The sequence below is a fragment of the Bombina bombina genome, chromosome 5 (assembly GCF_027579735.1).
Source record: "Bombina bombina isolate aBomBom1 chromosome 5, aBomBom1.pri, whole genome shotgun sequence".
In the NCBI taxonomy this organism is placed as follows: domain Eukaryota; kingdom Metazoa; phylum Chordata; class Amphibia; order Anura; family Bombinatoridae; genus Bombina; species Bombina bombina.
Window position 1 is genome coordinate 986,486,983 of NC_069503.1, and position 25,161 is coordinate 986,512,143.

A 25,161-nucleotide genomic window follows, 5' to 3' on the forward strand; every position below is an offset into this window, starting at 1 on the left:
TTTCTAACGCCGGTATTTAGAGTCGTGGCTGAAGTGAGCGTTAGAAATCTAACGACAAAACTCCAGCCGCAGCAAAAAGTCAGGAGTTAAGAGCTTTCTGGGCTAACGCCGGTTCATAAAGCTCTTAACTACTGTGCTCTAAAGTACACTAACACCCATAAACTACCTATGTACCCCTAAACCGAGGTCCCCCCACATTGCCGCCACTCTATTAAATTTTTTTAACCCCTAATCTGCCGACGCACATCGCAGCCACCTACATTATCCCTATGTACCCCTAATCTGCTGCCCCTAACACCGCCGACCCCTATATTATATTTATTAACCCCTAATCTGCCGCCCCCAATGTCGCCTCCACCTACCTACAATTATTAACCCCTAATCTGCCAACCGGACCTCACCGCCACTATAATAAATATATTAACCCCTAATCCGCCTCACTCCCGCCTCAATAACCCTATAATAAATAGTATTAACCCCTAATCTGCCCTCCCTAACATCACCGACACCTAACTTCAAGTATTAACCCCTAATCTTTCGACCGGACCTCACCCCTACTCTAATAAATTTATTAACCCCTAAAGCTAAGTCTAACCCTAACCCTAACACCCCCCTAAGTTAAATATAATTTAAATCTAACGAAATAAATTAACTCTTATTAAATAAATTATTCCTATTTAAAGCTAAATACTTACCTGTAAAATAAACCCTAATGTAGCTACAATATAAATTATAATTATATTGTAGCTATTTTAGGGTTTATATTTATTTTACAGGCAACTTTGTATTTATTTTAACCAGGTACAATAGCTATTAAATAGTTAAGAACTATTTAATAGCTACCTAGTTAAAATAATTACAAAATTACCTGTAAAATAAATCCTAACCTAAGTTACAATTAAACCTAACACTACACTATCAATAAATTAAATTAAATACCTACAAATAAATACAATTAAATAAACTAACTAAAGTACAAAAAAATAAAAAAATTAACTACAAACATAATAAAAATATTACAACAATTTTAAGCTAATTACACCTACTCTAAGCCCCCTAATAAAATAACAAAGCCCCCCAAAATAAAAAAATGCCCTACCCTATTCTAAAATAAAAATTGAAAAGCTCTTTTACCTTACCAGCCCTTAAAAGGGCCTTTTTGCGGGGCATACCCCAAAGAATTCAGCTCTTTTGCCTGTAAAAAAAAACATACAATACCCCCCCCCAACATTACAACCCACCACCCACATACCCCTAATCTAACCCAAACCCCCCTTAAATAAACCTAACACTAAGCCCCTGAAGATCTTCCTACCTTGTCTTCACCATGCCAGTTATCACCGATCGCTCCAGGCTCCGAAATCTTCATCCAAACCCAAGCGGGGGCTAGAGATCCATCATCCGGCTGAAGTCTTCTATCAAGCGGCGGCTGAAGAGGTCCAGAAGAGGCTCCAAAGTCTTCATGCTATCCGGGAAGAAGAGTTGATCTGGACCGGCAACCATCTTCTTCCAAGCGGTGACAAGCGGCTCCATGTTGAAGACCTCCGGCGCGGATCCATCCTCTTCTTGCAACGTCCTAAGTCCGAATGAAGGTTTCTTTAAATGACGTCATCCAAGATGGCGTCCCTCGAATTCCGATTGGCTGATAGGATTCTATCAGCCAATCGGAATTAAGGTATGGAAAATCTGATTGGCTGATTGAATCAGCCAATCAGATTGAGCTCGCATTCTATTGGCTGTTCCGATCAGCCAATAGAATGCAAGCTCAATCTGATTGGCTGATTGGATCAGCCAATCGGATTGAACTTGAATCTGATTGGCTGATTCCATCAGCCAATCAGATTTTTCCTACCTTAATTCCGATTGGCTGATAGAATCCTATCAGCCAATCGGAATTCGAGGGATGCCATCTTGGATGACGTCATTTAAAGGAACCTTCATTCGGACTTAGGACGTCACAAGAAGAGGATGGATCCACGCCGGAGGTCTTCAACATGGATAGGATGAAGACTTTGGAGCCTCTTCTGGACCTCTTCGGCCGCCGCTTGATAGAAGACTTCAGCCGGATGATGGATCGCCAGCCCCCGCTTGGGCTTGGATGAAGACTTCGGAGCCTGGAGCGATCGGTGATAGCTGGCATGGTGAAGACAAGGTAGGAAGATCTTCAGGGGCTTAGTGTTAGGTTTATTTAAGGGGGGTTTGGGTTAGATTAGGAGTATGTGGGTGGTGGGTTGTAATGTTGGGGGGGTATTGTATGTTTTTTTTTACAGGCAAAAGAGCTGAATTCTTTGGGGTATGCCCCGCAAAAGGCCCTTTTAAGGGCTGGTAAGGTAAAAGAGCTTTTCTATTTTAATTTTAGAATAGGGTAGGGCATTTTTTTATTTTGGGGGGCTTTGTTATTTTATTAGGGGGCTTAGAGTAGGTGTAATTAGCTTAAAATTGTTGTAATATTTTTATTATGTTTGTAATTAATTTTTTTATTTTGGAAACTTAGCTTTTTTTATTTTTTGTACTTTAGTTAGTTTATGTAATTGTATTTATTTGTAGGTATTTTATTTAATTTATTTATTGATAGTGTAGTGTTAGGTTTAATTGTAGATAATTGTAGGTATTTTATTTAATTAATTTTTGCTAGTGTAGTGTTAGGTTTAATTGTAACTTAGGTTAGGATTTATTTTACAGGTAATTTTGTAATTATTTTAACTAGGTAGCTATTAAATAGTTCTTAACTATTTAATAGCTATTGTACCTGGTTAAAATAAATACAAAGTTGCCTGTAAAATAAATATAAATCCTAAAATAGCTACAATATAATTATTATTTATATTGTAGCTACATTAGGGTTTATTTTACAGGTAAGTATTTAGCTTTAAATAGGAATAATTTATTTAATAAGAGTTAATTTATTTCGTTAGATTTAAATTATATTTAACTTAGGGGGGTGTTAGGGTTAGGGTTAGACTTAGCTTTAGGGGTTAAAAAATGTATTAGAGTAGCGGTGAGGTCCGGTCGGCAGATTAGGGGTTAATACTTGAAATTAGACAGATTAGGGGTTAATACTATTTATTATAGGGTTAGTGAGGCGGATTACCGGTTAATACATTTATTATAGTAGCGGTGAGGTCCGGTCGGCAGATTAGGGGTTAATAATTGTAGGTAGGTGGAGGCGACGTTGTGGGGGGCAGATTAGGGGTTAATAAATATAATATAGGGGTCGGCGGTGTTATGGGCAGCAGATTAGGGGTACATAGGGATAATGTAGGTTGCGGCGGTGTACGGAGCGGCAGATTAGGGGTTAATAATAATATGCAGTGATCAGCGATAGCGGGGGCGGCAGATTAGAGGTTAATAAGTGTAAGGTTAGGGGGTGTTTAGACTCGGGGGACATGTTAAGAGTAAGGTGCAGACTTAGGAAGTGTTTCCCCATAGGAAACAATGGGGCTGCGTTAGGAGCTTAAAGGGACACAAAACCCGATTTTTTTCTTTCATGATTTAGAAAGAGCATGCACTTTTAAACAACTTTCTAATTTACTTCCGTTATCTATCTTGCGTCATTCTCTTGATATCCGTTGCTGAAAAGCATATCTAGATAGGCTCAGTAGCTGCTGATTGGTGGCTGCACATAGATGCCTCATGTGATTGGCTCACCAATGTGCATTGCTATTTCTTCAGCAAAGGATATCTAAAGAATGAAGTAAATTAGATAATAGAAGTAAATTGGAATGTTGTTTAAAATGGTATTCTCTATCTGAATCATTAAAGAAAACTTTTGGGTTTAGTGTGCCTTTAACGCTGCTTTTTTGCAGGTGTTAGGTTTTTTTTCAGCTCAAACTGCCCCATTGTTTCCTATGGGGGAATCGTGCACGAGCACGTTTTTTAAGCTGGCCGCGTCCGTAAGCACCGCTGATATCGAGAGTTGCAGTGGCGGTAAATTATGCTCTACGCTCCTTTTTTGGAGCCTAACGCAGCCATTCTGTGAACTCTAAATACCAGCGGTATTTAAAAGGTGCGGGGGGGAAAAAGCATGCGTTAGCTACGCGGGTCGTTACCGACAAAACTCTAAATCTAGCTGTATATAAGCACAGCACTTGTGTGTAATTATTGTTCTGAAGAAGGGGAAATATATCACCGAAACGTCAATAAATTTGGCTTTATTCTTTGATGGAAATCTGGTCTGTTGCTGTTCTTTGGAAATTGTGTATATACTTTTTTATATATATATTTATATATATATATATATATATATATATATATATATATATATATATATATATATATATATATATATATATATATATATATATATATATACTGTATATATGCATACATATTGAGACATGTATAATTATGTATCTCTATTTTAAAGCCCTTTGCCTGCCTTTCTTTTTCTAACACCTGTAATAATTTTTATTAGATAGGGTTATTATGAGTGTAACTGTATTGTGTAATGTATTTTTGATGTGTTGTGTGACACTTTCTTGTTTCACAAAACAGTTAACAAAAGCTCTGAGGATGCGCTAACCCGACCAATGAAGCAAAAAATTATAACGCTTGTGCACAAACAATAACACTCCACTCGTAATCTGGCCTATAGTTAAAGGCACACAAATCTTTTAGTGCATTGGAGCATTTTACTATTGTATTATTATGTCCCTTTAAACTTATTTTTCTTAACTGATTCACTTTTTTAAACCAAACTATGCAGAAAACCTTTATTTAAAGCTTGAACATGTAACCATAATAAATTATAGTAAGCAAATGCCAGTCATTGCTGGCAGCGTTTATATAAAAAACAAACTAGATCCAATGTAAAAACAAGATGTCAAGTGCCACTGCTAGCCAGAGAAAAGAGAATGGATGGCAGCTGAGCAAACATGCACAGAGCCTTCGCATATTCTCTCTCACTCACACCCTCTCTCATTGTTCATTTGTACCAGGGGAGAACAGAACTGGCACACCTTGGCTTTATGAGACCAATAAAAAGGTGGTTGTCACGGGAACTTACAGAATTTACATAAACAACTGTGTGTACTTAGCTTGCTAATATCTTTTATATGTAGTAGATCACTATGTTCATAACTACTAGAGGAAAAGTCAGGAAGCAGCAAGTATTTTTCTTCGGCCATAGGTTATTCCTATAAATCAATGGAACAATATCCAAATCTTAGTTAAAGGGATGGCAAACACCTTGTAATTAGAAACATTTCTCTCCCCACCTACCAAATGCCTCATTTGGAGGAGTCAATCTAGGCTTGAGTCTGCAGCTGACAAGGCTAGCCACGCTCATAATGCTATTTTTTTTTAAAGTGTGGGTAAAATAAAGGGAATTTGAGGGTGCTCTGATAATGTCTCATGATAATGTCTCCAGCCAACCTTCTTTGTCCTCTACTGGCGTCTTACTCTAAATTGACAAGTTTTATTTAACATTGTATTTGTAGATAATGGGGTAGATTTAACAACTGTCGGACGGACATGATCCACTGTAGCAGATCATGTCCGCCCAACATTGCTAAATACCAAAAGCTTACGCTGTCCGCATTTAACATTGCACAAGCATTTCTAGTGAAATGTCGCCCCCTGCACATTCACAGCCACTAGGGGGTGTCGATCATCCCGATCGTATCTGATCGGGGTAATTGCTGTCCGCCACCTCAGTGGTGGCAGATAAGTTAAGGAGCAGCGGTCTTAACTTAAGTTTCAGTCGGACCTGAATCTTCGGGTGTAGATTGCAGCAGTTAAATCTACCCCAAGGTATTACTTTGGAGGACACATCCTCACATAATTAAGTGGGAAAAACTTTGTACCAGGTAAAAGTCAAAGGTACATAATCTATATTAAAGGCAGATCTTATACTTTTTTAGAGCTCTCCCCATTTTGGTTAGATTCGAAGACCTACATAAATTATGGAAAGAGAAATTGGCTTTCATATGGAATTATAAGAGACTGAAAATGAACAAACAAACTATGCCTAGGATATGGCCTAGGAGACCCTGATTTAGTCTTGTATGTTTATGCTGCCAGATTAGTACAAGTTATATTACGGAATAACACAGGGGACAATATTAGATGGGTTGGTTTAGCTAATATGACTAATACTAACTCAATTTATATATTGTTATGGTTGGCTGAAATCACAGACCTGCCTCTAGGAGAAACTTTACAGTAATAGGGTATACACTAACCATTTGTGTCACACTCGTATGTAAGTAGCCTCTAAAGGCTGAGAAATCTTGTTATTTTTCCTCTCCCTTAGATCAGGCAGTAAAGGATAAGTGAACAAATAGTAGATTATAGCATATAGCGGGTTTCCATAGAAAATACTTACATATTAGCATTATTCAGTTTTAGATTAAACTGACCCACCCAGGTGGTTTCAATACCTTCAACTTCAGTCCAGGGTCAGAGAAATGTTTTGTAATAATCCCCCTTCTAATACAATACACTTAGATACATTGTGTCCGGCAAGTTCCTGAGTCAAAGGAGCAATGAGATATGTCTATCAGACTCAACTGTCTTTTATGAATAAATGGGAGGCGGACTGGTCATCTCCCCAAATCAGTGGTTGTAATTACTAAGACAGGGTACTTCCTTTACTTTCAGTGCTACTCTTTAGGGAAATTTAAAGTAACATTTAGATGGTACCTTTCACCCACCAAATTTAACCCACATGTATCACATCAAGACAACCTATGGTTCAGAGGCTGTGGAGACCTATTTACACATATGGCAGAATTTTTTTATGAAAAAGTCATCCAGGTAGTTAAGCACTATTTTCGGATACAGAAAAATATTTGATAGGGAGATATTTCTGACTCCAGGTCAAGCTGTGTTGCATTAATCTATAAAAGGGATGCATAGGTACTAAACTAACAGCTATGGTACAAACAGCAAGCAGAGCATATATAGCAAAATACTGAAAAACTTGTGCCCATGTTTTTCTCTTATACAGAATAATATCAGTTATTATCATCAAATGGCTAATTTATCCTCCATTATTTTAGATAAGATTGATAAGTTTCTCGGGATTTGGGAACCCTTGATAATGTTTGAAGAAAGTGAAGGGAGAGATAGGACTCAGTAGTGGAATGAGTGGGAACTATTTGTACCCTGAGTTTTTAAAGTGGGTTTGGAGGATAAGATGGGGAGAGACTCGCTTGGAGATGGGTTAATTGGAGAGGGAGAGAACCTTTATTTTTTCTTTCACTGATACCCCCAATGATAAATATTTGTCAGTCAATTCCTATAGGATTTGTGTACCTCTCCAACTGTTTTCAAATGATTGTGTTTTCTTTGTTAAATTCTCTCTTATTAATAAACTATTGGTGAGTTACAGTTTAGCATCTCCTTTAATGTATATTGTACTAGTATCCAATAAATGTTCCTTTGCCTTTTTGTTCTTTTGTTCTTGTCTGCTTCTGTATAGTTAACCTCTGTTATGTTTATGGAAAAATCAATAAATCTTTTTAAGTAATAAGCTATATAAAGGGCTTTCCCAGGAACCATATATAGGGGATAGGACATGCAATCAAACAGAGAGCGGTCACTAATACTTGCCATATATTCACTTTTATGCCATATGTATATATATATATATTTATATGTGCATGTTTTTTTAGTTTACCTTTAATCTCCTCAGGAACACACATTTTTAGTAACTTTAGGGTAACTTAAAAAATATTTTGGTTTAATGTACAGCAAGCATCAAAACAAGGAGAAACAAATAAAGATGGCCATCTGCTTATTACACCAATGAAAACTAATATACAGCTCTAGAAAAAATTAAGAGATCACCGCAAAATTATCAGTTTCTCTGGTTTTACTATTTACAAGGGGTGTGTTTGAGTAAAATGAACATTTTTTGTTTTATTCTATAAACCAGGGGTGAGCAATTACTGGCCCTCCAGATGTTATGGACAACATCTCCCATAATGCTCTTTGCAGGCAAAGCATCATGGGAGATGTAGTCCATAACATCTGGAAGGCCGGTATTTGCCCACCCCTGGTATAAACTATAAAATAGCAAAAAAAAGATGGAGTTTTTCAGATCTCGAATAATACAAAGAAAACAAGTTCATATTCATTTTTAAAACAACACAATACTTATGTTTTAACCTAGCAAGAATTCAAAAATCAGTATTTGGTGCAATAACCCTAATTTTCAATCACAGCTTTCATGCATCTTGGCATGATCTCCACCAGTCTTCCACATTGCTGTTGGGTGACTTTATGCCACTCCTGGCGCAAAAATTCAAGCAGCTCGGCTTTGTTTAATGGCTTGTGACCATCCATCTTCCTCATGATCACATTCAAGAGGTTTTCAATGGGGATCAGGTCTGGTTGACCATGAAATGGTCTTGATCTGGTGTCCTCCATCCACACCTTGATTGAAAGGACTGTGTGTCATGGAGCATTGCCCTGCTTGAAAAAACAATCCTCACTTTAAGAACATTGTCAGAGCAGAAGGAAGCAAGTTTTCTTCCAAGATAACCTTGCACGTGGCTTGATTTGTCAATATGAGGTTGTTTTCTTTGCATTATTTAAGGTCTGAAAACACTGCATCGTTTTGCTATTTTGACCAGTTGTCATTTTCTGCAAATAAATTATCTAAATGACAATATTGTTCTTTGGAATTTAGGAGATATGTTGTCAGTAGTTTATAGAATAAAACACATATCTATAATTTTGCAGTGACCTCTTTATTATTTCCAGAGCTGTATATTACTGTTAATTGGTTTTGGGCCAAATTACAAGTGGAGCACTAAATAACGCTCCTGCTCGAGCCTTAATTGCGCTAGAAGTAAGCTTTTTGAGCGCATCAGGTTGCGCTCGTATTAGGAGTTGATAGTAAACTGTTTTTTTCGCTCGTGTACTAACCCGACAGAAGCAAAAAGCCGAACTTACAATATCGCGTGCACGTTCACGTATTCCCCTATAGAAGTCAATGGAGAAAAAAAATATTCCAGTGTTGTGCACATAGAAGAATATCTTCTATTTAGTAATAAATAAATATTTATACATATATCTGATGTTTTTTTGTACAAAATATACCTATACCTATATATATATAGGCATACATATATACAGATATGTATAGGAATATGTATGTATAAATGCATAGAGCCTACTCCCCTATGTGCAGAACATTGGAATGTGAAATATTTACAGTATTTACACATATAAATACATAAATACATGTGTATACATATATAAACATATATATATACACACACATATTTAGACATGTATATGTTTGAATCTCAATGTTAAATCCCTTTGTCTGCCTTTTTTTTCTAACACCTGAGACCTCCTGTCTTTGAGCTATTATAACTTTTTTGTACAATATTTTTTTGAATAATTTTTATTAGTGTTATTACAAATGTAACTATACTTTGCAATGTATTTTTGATGTGTTTGCAAAACAGTTAATTATAACTCTGAGGACTCGCTAATCATTCTAGAATAAATTGCGATTGCACTCAAGCGATTGCCTTTACTTTCAACTTGTAATACGAGCGATAAACCAGACAAACGCAAACACCTGTGACAAACACCCTATCGCTCGCGCTAAAATGTTTGCACTACACTTGTAATCTGGTCCTTAAAGGGACATAAAACAAGTTGGGATAGAGATAAAATATAATAATATGTACTTTATTTACTTTACCTGCAGTGCCTCGTCATTAACACTTTCTTTTAAGTGTCCGAATTGTACAGATCTAACTCCCCCCACACATTTCCTTTTATGGCTGCATATATATATATACACCATTGATATGGTAGAATGCAAAACTTTAACAGTCATTATCTACTGGAGCATGCCTTGAAGCAAATAAGCGGCTGTGAACTCAGTTAAAATACAATGCCTGTGTTTCTGATGTTAAACACTGATAAGCACAGCTATGTAAGTCATTTTGCTTATTTTTTTAAATTATTTTAAAATACTTGCCAGCAATTTTTAAACAATTTTTTTTATGCAAACTATTTTTACTTAATTAGCCCTTTAAGAATATGCACAGATCTCAACATGTTTTATGGCACTTTAATAAGCAGATGACCCTCTTTATTTATTTCTCCTTTTTTTATTGTTTGCATTTTTTTACATAAGTTAATTTATTATTTTAGTTTTTTGTTTCTATGGATATTTATTTTGTATTGATTCGTTCACAGTCTATATTTTATTAAAATGTTGATTTTATTTTTTGTATAATTACTTGATATTTTTAACTAATAAATAGTAATCATAATTTATTTGATTTTCTTGTGTTTTTGTTTTAAGTGCTAACCCTCTTTTTCTTATTATTTTTGTAATTCAACATATATATGTTTCAAAGAGGTATATAAAAAATAAAATAAAAAGGGATCAAAAAGATTTGAATTCAGGATCTTGATGAAAAAAGTTAGAAACCTAATTGGCTGACTTTCTGGATGTTTCATTAGGAAAAATCCCAATGTTGCTTTGAAAGTGTATATAAAATAATACATACAAATGTCACTGGCAAAAGATAGCTTGTTATTCCCAATGTGATCGCATATCTCTCATGAAGATCAAGAAGGTCCAGATTTAGAAGAATATATTTTCATAATCCAATAAAATGTGTCCAGTTTTGTTAAAGGACGGAACCGTTCATTCACTTTAATAGACTGATATATTTTCATGCAATCCCAATCGATATATTCAGACTATCCATAATACGATTACATTTCAGTATTATATTTTACATACACACATTTTTTAATTACATTTCTATAAGTTTAGTTGTTAATTACCTGGTATATTGCAAATGGTGGGCTTTCTTCTAGAACTGTAAAGTCCTTATTCGTAAGTGGTCCTTTTCCATCTGTCTGTGCTTTTACCTGTAAGAGAACAGAAAGAACATACATATTTAGATGGATAAACAATGTTTAAGGGCTTTTTAGTATGGTGACAGACAAACTAACTAACAAACTAATGCAATAGAGCACTTTTAGAACATACTGAATCTGCATCCATCCATGTAGATAGACTGCACCAAAAGACTTTGGACTAGCGTTCTGAATAGTAGCCTTTAGTGACTATATATCACACTGTATATTGCTTGGTTTTATCTTTTTATATTTTAATATATTTCGTATTTTACTGGGAGGTTTTTCAATGACTTCAAAATACTTCCATCTTTACTGCCTGTGGTTATAGTTCATCATAAACAAAATGGTAGTATTGTGGATTTGTTCAAGGTTAATTTGACACCTCAAGTCAATTTTACAGTCTGGTAGCAATTACATTAAATGTTAGTGAAATCTGGGTAAGATTTTGTTGTTGTTACTAGCTTATAATATCAGTATTGCATTTTATATTCCAAGTAATTTGCAATATAGTTAATCCTGCAGAAATGTCTGCTCGAAAAGTTAGTACATTATTTGTAAACTAGAATGCCAAGTGCCAGTGATTTCCTACAAAAATAGACAAAATAATCTCTTTTCACGCTTAAACTGTGTCAAATAAATACTAAAATCGTAATCGTAAAACTACTCTAATAGGTGAGAGGACATTAAAGCATGTTTGTCTCTGAATAACTGCCATGCTGTGTGCAGCACAGCATGGCAGTTACAAGTAGTTACAAGTAGATTTTTGTTCCTATGTGAAAAACGTTTAACAGTTCATTATTCTGGTTATATTTAAATAGTGATGTGCCATAGTGAATTTAGTGAAAACTCATAGCCTCAGAGTTACAATGAAGCACTAATTCTGCTGCCTTGGTTCAATACCAAGTGACTCAAGATAAAATTTAAATCAATTTCTTTCAGTAAATTTAATTGTAGATAGGGCGATATTGGCAAAAGCTTAAAAAGGAAGTATTTAAAGAGCCAAAACTCAAACTAGCCTTACATTTTATCCTATAAGTTTTTTTCATAATAATAGGATTGTTTTACTTACTTTCCTATGCTTTTATAGTGTCTTATATGTTAGTAACAAAAACAATACAGAATTCCACTAACCTTGTTACATGTTAAAAACATATAAAACCATGTAATCAAATGGCAAATATACAGATGGGGTATGTGCCAGTGCTATCTTTTTAATTAAAATAATTCTCCAATTTCTATATTATACCATTCAATAAGAAGTATAGAATTAATTTAGGAAATATTGAATAATTGCATAATTATAATAATTAACAGAAGAGCTGTTCAGTTTAGCAAACTGCCACTAATGCTGCTTATTTTTATCCAGAGTTTGCACAGCAGAAAAAAATACTTCAACAAAAACTGATCATCCCTGAACAGTAATCCTGCAGTAAAACACTCTATAATCCTCACCATGCCACTGTACTCTGATTGTAAAAACACTGAGTTTAAAAGGACAACCTTGCCTTGTACCATTTGGCACTTTGATAAAACATTACAGTTTAATACCCTGTGCTATCAAAGCATCACAATGAAAGACAGAGTGATATTAAACAATAAAACAGTCATTGACTTAGGTTAGTGAAAATAATATTGCTAAAAAAAAAACTTGCTGCAGCAGCTGGAAAATTGTGCAATACAAAGAGATTTTTGATCACAGCTGTGAGTCAAGAGATCAGCTCAATTATAATAAAAGGAGCTGCAGCTATCTTGTAACTATCTAGATGCATGGAACAAATTCCACTATCAACAATACCGCCATCTCAAAAATGCCTTCAAAACATTACTAAACAAATGAACTAAAACAAAACAAAATCATACAATTAAAAAAAAAACAATGTCTACAGTATAAACAGTCCACTCAAACATATACAAAAAAACAAACAAAAAAAACCCCATGAAAACAGTTAAATGGCCATAATAGTAAAACAATAAGATGCTCTAATTCTAGCAGAGCTGAATGGATATATCTCTCTTTTTTTTAAAAAAAAATCTTCTAAGTGAAGAACAAAGTAATTTGACATATTTCTATAAAAAAAAACATTCAATTTTTACATACATTTTAAAGTTATGAATCTATAAAATGAGGTGTTCCATGGGTATATTGATTTTTTAAAAATGTTTTGGCTGAGAGAGTTGCAAAGATTCAGAGCCTTCGAACATTTATTAGTTTTAACTAGATGGGCTCCATTTATCAAGCAGCAGTTGCTGCTTTGGAGGCCCATAATTTCAGGCTCACCTGAAACAAAAGTTAAGAAACTGCGGTTTAGAGATCTAAATGGTGGCGGATTGAAATCATCCTGATCGTATCTGCTGCCAGTGAGCAGGGGGCAGCATAGCACAAGCATTTCTGGTGAAATGCTTGTGCAATTTTAAATTTGGACAGAGAATGCTGTCCACCTGCAGCAATGTCTAGCAGGGCCAATCAGGTGCTGTCAATCACCCCAGTCTGACTAATCCCAGGGAATTAAAAAACGCCAGCTAAGAGTTGGTGTATAGGTTAAGAAGCGTCAGTCTGATGACCACTGCTTCTTAACTATTATATGCAGGCTCTTTCATGTGACCCTGCAGCCAAAGGTTCTCCAAAGCTACATTCGCAACTTCTTAAAGGATTACTAACTTTTTTTTCCCCCCCACAAACTGACCACACATATCTTATACCATACCTAAATATAACATAATGTACCTACTTTTTGAATAAAACAATGCTGCATATCGTTATAAAATATAGTTTTAATTTTTGGCGATGATGTCACAACATCCAACCCCCAAATGGGCCGTACATGCTCTAAATAAATGTCCAATCGTATCTAGATTTAATGAATAAATTATGTGGCGATTTTGTCACCCTGCGCAAGTGCATTTAGTTAAATTCGCGCATGTGCAATTGCTCTCGATGGTGACGAAATTACCCACAAAGTAATAAAAAATGCATGCGCATTTGAGCAGTTCTCCTACTCTCGGACGAGACATACATTGAGTGACGTCTTCAAGGACGGGGATAGAGCTTGCGCATGCGCATTGTGGCTAAGTGCCGCCATATTCCAACTGGGGTTGTCAGCCTGGAATGGACAACCTGCAACGGTACCCATGGAGTGGGTTTGAAAACCATTAAAAAATAAAATTTAAATTGCTGTTAAAAGGTATTAAGGATATTAAGAAAAAAATGCATTAAAAAAATTGTTTCTAAACGTTTAAACGATTTTTGTTAACTTGTTTTTGCTTACAGTGTCCCTTTAAATAGAGCCCTCTGTCTGAACCATGAAAGTGTGTTTGAAATTCATGTCCCTTTAAATTTAGATTTAGATTTAGATTACTAAATTACCTATAAAATTAATTACCAGAGCTATCAAGACCATAAACCTCACCTTCTTTGAATTAGAACTTTTCAAATGTCTTTCACTTTCAGTTGCTTTATTTAAATATCAAGGATTTTTGCAAACAGCGCTAGAGTGGACCACCCGTGAACATGTGATTTACCATCTGATATATTGTACACTCTGTGTGATTTTGTAAATGTATCCATCTCTGTGCGCTGTTTGTATTATGGTTGTACAGGGGGAAACTTCATGAATTCAGACTGTAAATTATTATTGAGTTAATAGCACATATTTTACATCGATTTTTTTGTTTTTGTATTGCAAGTAGAACGCAAATAATAAAATTCCTATCTGCACTACTACTACTTATTAAAAACTTCCTGATCTAAATGATTAAATGCATACATTATAACATATCTGATAGTACAATTTAATGATACCAGTATTCTCTTCCAACACTACACTAAATGACTGCCTTTATTTGTCACAAGTGAAACTGCAACAAGGAAGTCTTCACAGGTGTGATTTGTCTGACTCAGAACACGAGAATGGGAATAACGACCTGTGCTAAGCTAATTTGCACACGTACATCATGTCAGCAATTTATGCAACTCATTTGTTACATGTATGACATATGCATAAAATTATACATTTATATAAAAAAAAATATACATAACTATTGGAATGTATTCTGCTATTGACAATAGACATAGCTGTTTATTACATATAGAGTATATTCAACTTTTGTCTCTTAAATACTGGTGTGGGAAGTTGTGCTATTATTGCGGATATACACTGGTGTTTAATAATTTGTGGTCACTTAGAAATATCCTTATTTTCCATAAAAACTTACATGAAATGACTTTGAATAGGAAATATAGTCATTGACAAGGTTAGAAATAATAATAATAATTTTAAGTGAAATAAATATTGTGTACTTTATACTTTGCTTTCGTCAAAGAATCTCCTTTGGCATCCTAGTTGTCAATTTGTTGAGGTAATCTATAGAGATTTCACCCCATGCTTCCTGAAGCACCTCCCACAAGTTGGATTGGCTTGATGAACACTTCTTACGCACCATATGGTCAAGATGCTCCCACAACAACTCAATAGGGTTAAGATCTGGTGACAGAATACCAGCTGACTGCTTCTTCCCTAAATAGTTCTTGCATAGTTTGGAGCTGTGCTTTGAGTTTTTTAGGAGGCAATTGGCTCTAATCAAGCGCCGTCCACATGATATGGCATGGGGTTGCAAAATGAAGTGAGCCTTCCTTCTTCAAGGTCCCTTTTACCCTGTATAAATCTCCCACTTTACCACAACCAAAGCACCCCAGACCATCACATTGCCTCTACCATGTTTGATAGATGGCGTCAAACACTTCTCCAGCATCTTTTCATTTGGTCTGCGTCTTACAAATGTTCTTATTTGTGATTGAAACACCTCAAACTTAGATTTGTCTGTCCATAACACTTTTTTTTCAAATCTTCCTCTGTCCAGTGTCTATGTTCATTTGCCCATCTTAATCTTTTCTTTTTATTGTCCAGTCTAATATATGGCTTTTTCTTTGCCACTCTACTTACAAGGCCAGCATCCCGGTAGAAACTACCAATTGAGGACCTGTGAGGTGTCTGTTTCTGAAACTAGACCCTCAAATGTATTTTTCCTCTTGCTCACTTGTGCACCGAGACCTCACACTCCTCTTTCTATTCTAGTTAGAGCCAGTTTGCACTGTTCAATGATGGGGATAGTACACAGAGTTGTTTGAGATCTTCAGTTTATTGGCAATTTCTTGCATGGAAAAGCCTTCATGTCTCAGAACAAGAATAGACTGGCAAGTTTCTGAAGAAAGTTCTTTGTTTCTGGCCATCTTGAGTCTGTAATGGAACCCACACCTGCTGATGCTATAGATACTCAACTAGTCTAATGAAGGCCAGTTTTATTGCTTCTTAAATCAGCACAACAGTTTTCAGCTGTGCTAACAAAATTCCAGAAGGGTTTTCTAATGATCAAATAGTCTTTTTAAATAAAAAACTTGGATTAGCAAACACAATGTGCCATTGGAAAACAGGACAGATAGTTGCTGATAATAGGCCTCTGTACGCCAATGTAGATATTCCATTACAAATCTGCCATTTCCAGCTACAATAGTCATTTACAACATTAACAATGTCTACACTGTATTTCTGATCAATTTGATGTTTTTTTAATGGACAAAAAATATAGATTTTCTTTAGAAAACAAGGAAATGTCTGTGACTCCAAACTTTTGAATGCCAGTGTATAATCATATAGAAAGACCTGTAATTCATTCCAGCAAAGGCTTAAAGGATTGATGTACTTAGACAAACAGCTGATACCTAGTCATTGTATTAAAAGTTGCTTAAAGGAACACTCAAGTCAAACATCAACAATATACACTGAGCTAGGGTACAAGTGGAACACAGTTGATTACAAGTGGCGAAAAGGACATTAAAAGAATTCACAGAATATACATATATGCATTTGTGATTGGCTGATGGCTATCACATGATACAGGAAGAGTTGGAAAAGACATAACTTTGAAATTTGGTAGAAAAAAATCTACTTCTCATTTGAAGTTCAGACTTAGGGGTAGATTTATCAAAGGCTAGGTGAACTCTGTATGTGCTTTGCCTGTAACTGCGCCCCAGCTCGCCCCCGGAGAAGCGCACATGTGCACCTGAATTTATAAAAAAAATAGATGTAATTTTGTGCGTTTAGCAAAAGGCGAGCTGGGCGTAATAATGAAAAATTTTGCCTGGCCGAAAAAGCATTTATTCCCTATTTATCACAGTACATCCCTATAAATATTTACGCCGCCATGTCTTGATTATTAAAAATCAAACATTTTTTTGGTATCTATTTTGTGCATATTTATAGTATATAATGTTTTTGTGCTGTTTTTGGCATATGTTGGTAATTTAAGATTGCAAAAATCAATATATCAATATATATCGATACATATATAAAAAACTCTTGATACCCGTATGCGCCTGTGGAAGCGCAAATTTCTGCCAATAACAGTCTCTTCTTGGCGCTGAGCCTTTGAAAAATTAGTTAAAAGAAGAAAGTAGGGGGGCGGAGCCGATAGCTGAGGCGGCTGGACGTGTGGTGCCTGAGCTCTTCACTTTAAGTCTTAATAAGTGGGGTTTTACAGTACATATTGAGATATTTTTTATTTGAAAACACCCACAAGTTGAACTATATTGCTTTCAGCTACTACAGTATTGATTTCTGACCGTGGATCGGGCGTCCAGCATTTGCTTCTCAGCACAGCAACATGGAGAGTGGCCATGCGGTACATTGGATCGCTTATATTGCCTACAGACCTGAATAGAACAACGGCTAAGGTTGGAAGTAACCCTGCTTAAATCTTATAAGCCGACGGAACATAAAACCTGCAGGTCGCTAAAGAGTGGTCTACAATCTGTGATGTTTAGGCTGCCGCATATTATCCCCCCCCGGGAAACCGGGTTACTGAGCAGATAATTGACGCTGCTTCAAGTTTCTGTGCCTACAATATTCCCCCTACCTCACCCCACACAACATCTTGGCTGAAAGGTGTAAGGTTCACTCTGCTAGTGAATGGTTCCAGTTACACCCTCATCAGAGCGGCACAACAGCTTCGTACACTGACCTGAGGTCTTTTAAAATGGCGGAGGTGGAACTTCTTTTACAAGAGGTTGGAGCACTTCTAGACGCTCACTTCTCAAAACTTTGGCTCGTGATAAGTACTGAATGGGACTCACTGAGAGATGTTTGCAAACCCTTTATAAAACGGACATTGCCATCGACTGAGCCTCTACTTACATGTCATCCTCCCAGTACTGAGAAAACCTACTTGTTCCCGCATGATACTGGAGTAAATATGGATATGGGGGGAGAATCTCACCTCGAACGGACTGCAGCTACCGCGGATCTGAAAGCCGATTTCACCAACACAGTTTTTACACAGCATTCAGAGGCACGAGAGGCGCAGACTCCTGCATTTCATGGAGACTGTAAGAACGGAATCCCCCTCATCCTAGCTGCTACTAAAAGGTCCCTACAGCCTGACAGATGGGCCCTCACTGAGAGACCGTTTAAGGAGGTGCTGGATTCCATCAGGGGCAATTTCGTCATTTGCAAAGTGGCTCCTTTGAATTTGCTAAGGGATACTTTCTATGTGCAACTCCATCCATTGAGCAGCCTTTTTGGCACGGCCTGCAACCAGATCACAAGGATAGGAGTGGGTTAATGACTATGCCATTGCTGACGGATATCAGCAGTTTGCATATTGCAGTGATTCTACTGTAATCGGCGGACAGATGCTGTTAACCACTCGCCTACCATCTGAGCTCAAAATATATTTCATCACATCTGGTGGACAAAGGTACTCTTACTGACCATTCATACTTTGATTTTAACTACACCCTAATGACGGCAACTAAGCTGTAGGTGGGGGAGACTGCCTTATTACTTTGTTATTGTCTTCACCATTTAGGCAGTAATAACTACTCATTTAGTCACTTGCAGGAGTTCAGGCAGTCTACATTTGCGGTTACAATATGTTTGCCTGTACAGAGACGCTCTCTTTACCTTACACCCCGCGACAATATAAGAACCTTCTTCACAAGAGGGGAGTGGTGCAAACTGGCATGAGGAATCAACCTGACACATTGCTTTTTGTAGTACTCAACTTTCCCTTTCTCTCTGCAAATTACCGGTTAAACCCTTGACTTTACCAGTATGGGAGCCACATGTCTCTTGTTTCTGTTTTTTTTTTTTCTTAAAGGTTGAATATTGTTAATGTGTAACTATCACAATTCATTTTAAAAATTTATATAGACTATTGTCCCTATTAATGTCCAGTTCGAGTCATATAGTGCTATAACATATAGTTTCAGTTCCTTCCAGCATTGAGCAAATGAAACTGTGGGCTCCTCTGGCGCAGTTCTTATGTTATCTCATAACCTTTTATGAACATAAGTGCAATAAGTTACCTGTCATTATCATCAGGGATAATGTTCTCAAATGTACACATTACCTGTTACTTTAACACACTCTATAATTATTATGGATGCTAGTGAAATATATTACTAGGTGATGTTTCAGGTATCCCTACATGCATACTATTGCCTGTTTACAGAGATCATGGTTTATTTGTTAGTATATTTGAGTTGCTTCAAAATTACCTAACTGCTACTCTAATTGAAGGCATATATCTCTTGCCTATAGCTATCTTTGTCTAGAGTCATAGATAGGAAAAGCTCAAAATTTTTATATTCTTAAATTATGGCCCTTGACATGAATATTAATCTGCCCATTAATGCCTACAATGACAGTGATATACTTATCAACTTTGGCTTTATACGGCACTTATTTATAATTTTTACATTGATATAAGGCAGTACCCAATCCTCTAACTGTGCTGTGACCCCTTACAGAGGAGAATTGACATCTGAGCTATCTAGGGACCAGGTTTCAGAGGGAAAGTTGACCCCTCACTATGATGTTAAGGTGGTTGGGGTAGTCCCGCTACCTACGGCCGGGGTGGCGGGATGGCCCGACTTGCATGAGATGAAATGAGAGGTACGAGTGAAGGCTTATAGCTAGCAAAGTGTTTCACCACATTAATGCATATTTTGATTCCCGACATAATCGCAATGCCTGATAGTCCTCAGCTTAACTTTAAAATTGGGTCTGTCCTAGTTATCACGAAGGTATACTACACGTATTCCAATATCAATTTAGAATAATAGACCATTCCAGTTCAATCCATAATGATGATTAGCGATGTATTAACGGGTACTGATTTATTATTCCCTTCAGAAAATTTTAGAGGGGGGTGAGTTTTTATCACACGTTTCACAGAAATTACTAAACCTAATATATGTACTATGATGATGTTCTTGTTTGTTTTATCCCAGAGGAAAGTTTTTTTTCTTTTCACTTCATATATACTCATGTACTACAGAATAGTGTATTAACTATTTCAGTTTTACGTTCTGTGTTATAAAAAATGAAAAAATGAGATTCTCCATTGGAGGTCCAAAAGTGGCCTCCTTTTGTCCATTAATACCCTCTGTCGCATCATAATGTTATCCTGGGGGGCCCAAGAGTGGCCTCATAAAACATTTAGAGGGCATACAGTTTATATGGCACAATGATTATCTAACTCTATTCATATGCAGTCTCACTGAAACTTTTTTTGTTTACCTTGTGCGGTTCCTTTCTCTGTTATGTATTTCAGATTGTATTTATGGAGAGTATCTGTCTGTGTAGATCTCATTATCATAAATTGTGTATGTGCCTAAAATTGAATCTCAATAAAAATATATTAAAAAAAAAAAAAAAAAAAAAAAAAGAAAGTACTGCATCACAAGATGTAAAAGCATGTATGATAATGGTGTTCGCCTCAGTCTGTATGGCGAAATATAGAACATGCAATTAAAGGAAAAATTTCAGTCCTCTGTCGGCGCAAAGCAATGATAAATAAGAAGTTGTGCGTATTTGTAGGTCGGGCTGTGAAATTACGCCTATTACTAATGTATATTGGTGCATTCGGGAGCGCGCCCGTGCACCTAGGTGAATGCAAGCAGAGTGCAAAGAAGTTTCTTTCAGATTTGCGCAATTATAGGCGCAGGTTGCTTTCATAAATATGGCGATTGGTGCGTATGCGTTATTTTGCCTGCAATTACAGGCAAATTGCTTCGATAAATCTACCCCTAAGTGCTATTGCATTGTCTTGTTATCATGCATTTATTGATTATGCAAATCTACTGTATAACTGGTCCTTCAAGGAACACCTTTTCAGATAGACTGGGCTCTCTCTCATACCCCCTCTTGGAGGATGATTTCTGCTGCTGCTATTTGTTTACAGAGCTATAGCTAATTCTACAGTATTGAAATTTTCACTATAGGTAGCAGTTTCAACTGGTGAAAGCAGATATTTCAAATAAAATAAAGGTAAATTAGATATTCATAAACAAATGAAAATCGAATGACTTTTTCCATTTGAAATCAGAAACGTATCTCCTGGATTCTTGTGTGCTTTTAACTCTGCTGTTGTTTATAATATATTCTTAATGTGATATATATATATATGTGAGCACGTATACATAGCCACACATTGATGTCAAGAATTTCTTACTTAACACCCCCCCCCCCAGATCCCCAAGGCGATAACCTTTCCAATGGTGGGTCTTGGGGGTCTGTAGCCGCTTAGATGCCTGAGATACAGGATCAAAAGCAGCATACCCCCTTTCCCTATACTTTGTGTTGTAAATTTTAAATAAAGTTGCACGGTGACATCATCACGTCATTGCGTGTGATGTCACCGCACATAACAGGAAGCCCCGGCGATGCCTGTCACTATGCAGGCCCGATCGCGGGGTTGGGAGTCGGTGGGAGCCCCCAGAATTCTCTAAAGGTGGTTGAGTGCTAGCGACGGCTCTGAGCTGTCGTTAGCACTCAAGGGTAAAGAACCACTAAACGCAGTAGAATAGCATAATCAACAAGTGCATCATAAAAGGCAACGCAAAAGCACTTCACTTTGAATTTCAAATGAATAGTAGTTTTTTCTGACAAATTTTAAAGTTAGTTAAAGGTACAGTCTACTTTAAAATGTTTGTTTAAAAAGATAGATAATATCTTTATTACAGATTCCTCGGTTTTGCATAACAAACAGTAATCTTTGATTACCTTGTATCTAAACCTCTGCAGACTGCCCCTTATCTCAGTTCTTTTGACAGACATGCATTTTATCCAATCAGTGCTGATTCCCAAGTAACTCCACCAGAGTAAATACAATGTTATTGATATGGCACACATGAAAAAGCACTGTCTAGCTGTTAAAAACTGTCACAGAAGAGGCAACCTTCAAGGGCTTAAAAATTAGCATATGAGCCTACCTAGGTTTAGCTTTCAGCAAAGAATACCAATAGAACAAAGCAAATTTGATGATAAAAGTAAATTGAAAAGTTGTTCAAAATTGCAAGCTGTATCTAAATCATAAAAAAATAAATTTTGACTAGAATGTCACTTTAAATTCCCCTTACCACTGCATCATGTGACAGCCATTCCTATATTCTGTGAATTCTTGCATATGCTCATTAGGAGCTGGTGCCTTAGAAAGTATGACTATAAAAAGAATGTGCACATTTAGGGGTCGATTTACAGCAGTCAATGCTGCTTATTCAGGAGTTAAGAACCTTAAATTGACACCCCCTGCTAGCGGCCAATCTGCAGGGGGCGGCATTGCACAAGCATTTCACTAGAAATGCTTGTGCAATGATGAATGCCAAGAGCATATGCTATCAGCATTTAGCGATGTCGGGTGGACATGATCCGCTACAGCGGATCATGTCCTTTCAACATTTAGTAAATCGGCTCCTTAGAAAATGGAAGTGAATTGGAAAATAGCTTAAAATGGTGTTCTCTATCTGAATTATGCAAGTTTAATTTGTACTTTAGCAAGAAAAACATTACTTTCAAATATTATTGAGAATATAAGTTCATTAATTTCCTGCTATTGTGTCATTAAAGGAACAACATTACCATTCAGTTTAAAGCCTTTTTATTAAGAAACTTTTAAACTCTATTATGTTTAAAACACCTCAATATCACAATATACACAATACATGACATACTCCACATGAGATTGTTGACACTGTGTATGTTCTTATTTGGCACTAGCTTGCAATATACTTTCAAATAATGTATATGTACTACTCATGAGTACTGAATACCCATTGGTGACGGAGACTGGTTATGACCTGCACCACAGATATGAAGAGAGTGCTCACCTATTACAAAGACTCTACCTCACTCCTGAATTACTTAGAGGGAAATGTGACCCTACTAGTTTGGTTGTTCTTATTAAGGAACGAATCCTGAGTTCTTTCCCAAGTAACATGTTTTTAATTGGGGTTCGAAATTAGCTCCCTAATGTTGCGATGCACATGCCGTATTCCAGCTTGGCTGGTAAGGGGCAGGTTAAGACTTCTTTGAAATTTATTTGGTTCTATTTTGTCCAAATTTCTTTGATTTTATTCCAGTAAGGCTAACACTTTCTTTCAGTGTGTTTCTGTCCTATATATTTTGGATACTGTTGAGGCATGGCTGGATACCCATGGGGTTCAAGCGCTGCTCAGACCTGGAATCTTCTGGGGTTTTTATTCCAGTTCCTTTTCTAGGAACTGGGTTTTGGAGTTTTATTCAAACTATTTTGCCTTTTTGTGGTCATTGATAGCATTATTTGTTTTCTTTAGATACAATAAATGCGTATTCTTCATTTTTCTGTTTTCATTCAGATTATTTCCTGAGGATGCGGATTCTCATATGTTTCACTTGCTCTTCAGGACATAGTTAGAGGATCTTTTTTCAAAAGCTCTTGATTCCTCACACAAGGGTCACCTTTTTTTTAGGTTTCCAGATGGTTTATGTCACTATCTTTGTCTCTATCAGACAAGGGACAATTTGTATTGGGTTCCGTCTGTCGGTACCTTTAGTCTCTATTATTTCCTTCAGTTGCTATATATGCATAGAAGTTTTAATAGCATTGGATTCAATTCCCTTTGCTCATTTTCAATGGAAAGATCCTTTCCAGCTTTTTATGAGTGTTGTTTCTTCAAGAACATGGTTGGAGGATCAATTAACCTATCAGTTTGTTGATTCCTCAGACAAGAGTAACCTTTTTTAGATTTCCGGATAGATTCAGTGTCCATGACTCTGTCTCTGTTGGGCAGGAGACGTCCGAAATTGGTTTCAGCTTATCGAAACCTTCAGTCTCAATCATTCCCTTTGGTAGCCATATGCATGGAAATTCTAGGTTCTTATGACTGCTGCATTGGACGTGTTCCCCTTTGCTCATTTTCACATGCAACCTCTTCAGCTCTGTATGCTGAACCAGTGGTGCCGGGATTATACAAAGATATCTCATTTAATATCTTTAAAACTGATTGTTCGACACCCTCTGACGTGGTACAGACCACCATCGTTTAGTTCAGGGGGCTTCTTTTTTTCTTCCAACCTGGACTGTGATCTCAACAGGTGCAAGTCTGACAGGTTGGGGAGCTGTATGGGGGTTTCTGACAGCACAAGGGGTTTGGGAAATCTCAGGAGGTGAGATTACCAATCATTATTTTGGAACTCCGTGCAATTTTCAGAAGCTCTTCAGTCATGGCCTCTTCTAAAGAGAGAATCGTTCATTTGTTTTCAGACAGACAATGTCACAACTGTGGCATATGTCAATCATCAAGGAGGGACTCACAGTCCTCTGGCTATGAAAGAAGTATCTCGAATACTGGTATGGGCGGAATCCAGCTCCTGTCTATTCTCTGTGGTTCATATCCCAGGTATTGACAATTGGAAAGCGGATTATCTCAGTCGCCAAACATTACATCCGGGCGAATGGTCTCTTCACCCAGAGGTGTTTCTTCAGATTGTTCAAATGTGGGGACTTCCAGAAATAGATCTGATGGCTTCTCATCTAAACAAGAAACTTCCCAGGTATCTGTCCAGATCCAGGGATCCTCAGGCGGAAGCAGTGGATGCATTGTCACTTCCTTGGAAGTATCATCCTGCCTATATCTTTCCGCCTCTAGTTCTTCTTCCAAGTGTAATCTCCAAGATTCTGAAGGAATGCTCGTTTTTTCTGCTGGTGGCTCCAGCATGGTCTCACAGGTTTTGGTATACAGATCTTGTCCGCATGGCTTCTTGCCAACCGTGGACTCTTCCGTTAAGACCAGTCCTTCTGTCACAAGGTCCTTTTTTACCATCAGGATCTCAAATCCTTAAATTTAAAGGTATGGAGATTGAACGCTTGATTCTTAGTCAAAGAGGTTTCTCTGACTCTGTGATTAATGCTATGTTACAGGCTCGTAGATCTGTATCTAGGAAGATATATTATCTTATATTACATTTCTTGGTGTCTTTCTCATCATTTTTCCTGGCATTC

At 36.8% G+C, this 25,161-nt stretch overlaps 1 protein-coding gene across 1 annotated transcript in view; it reads right to left on the bottom strand.

Annotated features, from left to right (window-relative positions):
• CDH17 (cadherin 17) overlaps positions 1 to 25,161 on the bottom strand; it is a 182,832-nt gene that overhangs the window by 141,932 nt on the left and 15,739 nt on the right. Inside the window, exon 3 of the mRNA XM_053715204.1 lies at positions 10,768 to 10,854. Within this exon, the coding sequence (XP_053571179.1) occupies positions 10,768 to 10,854 (87 nt within the window). The remainder of the gene's footprint in view (positions 1 to 10,767; positions 10,855 to 25,161) is intronic.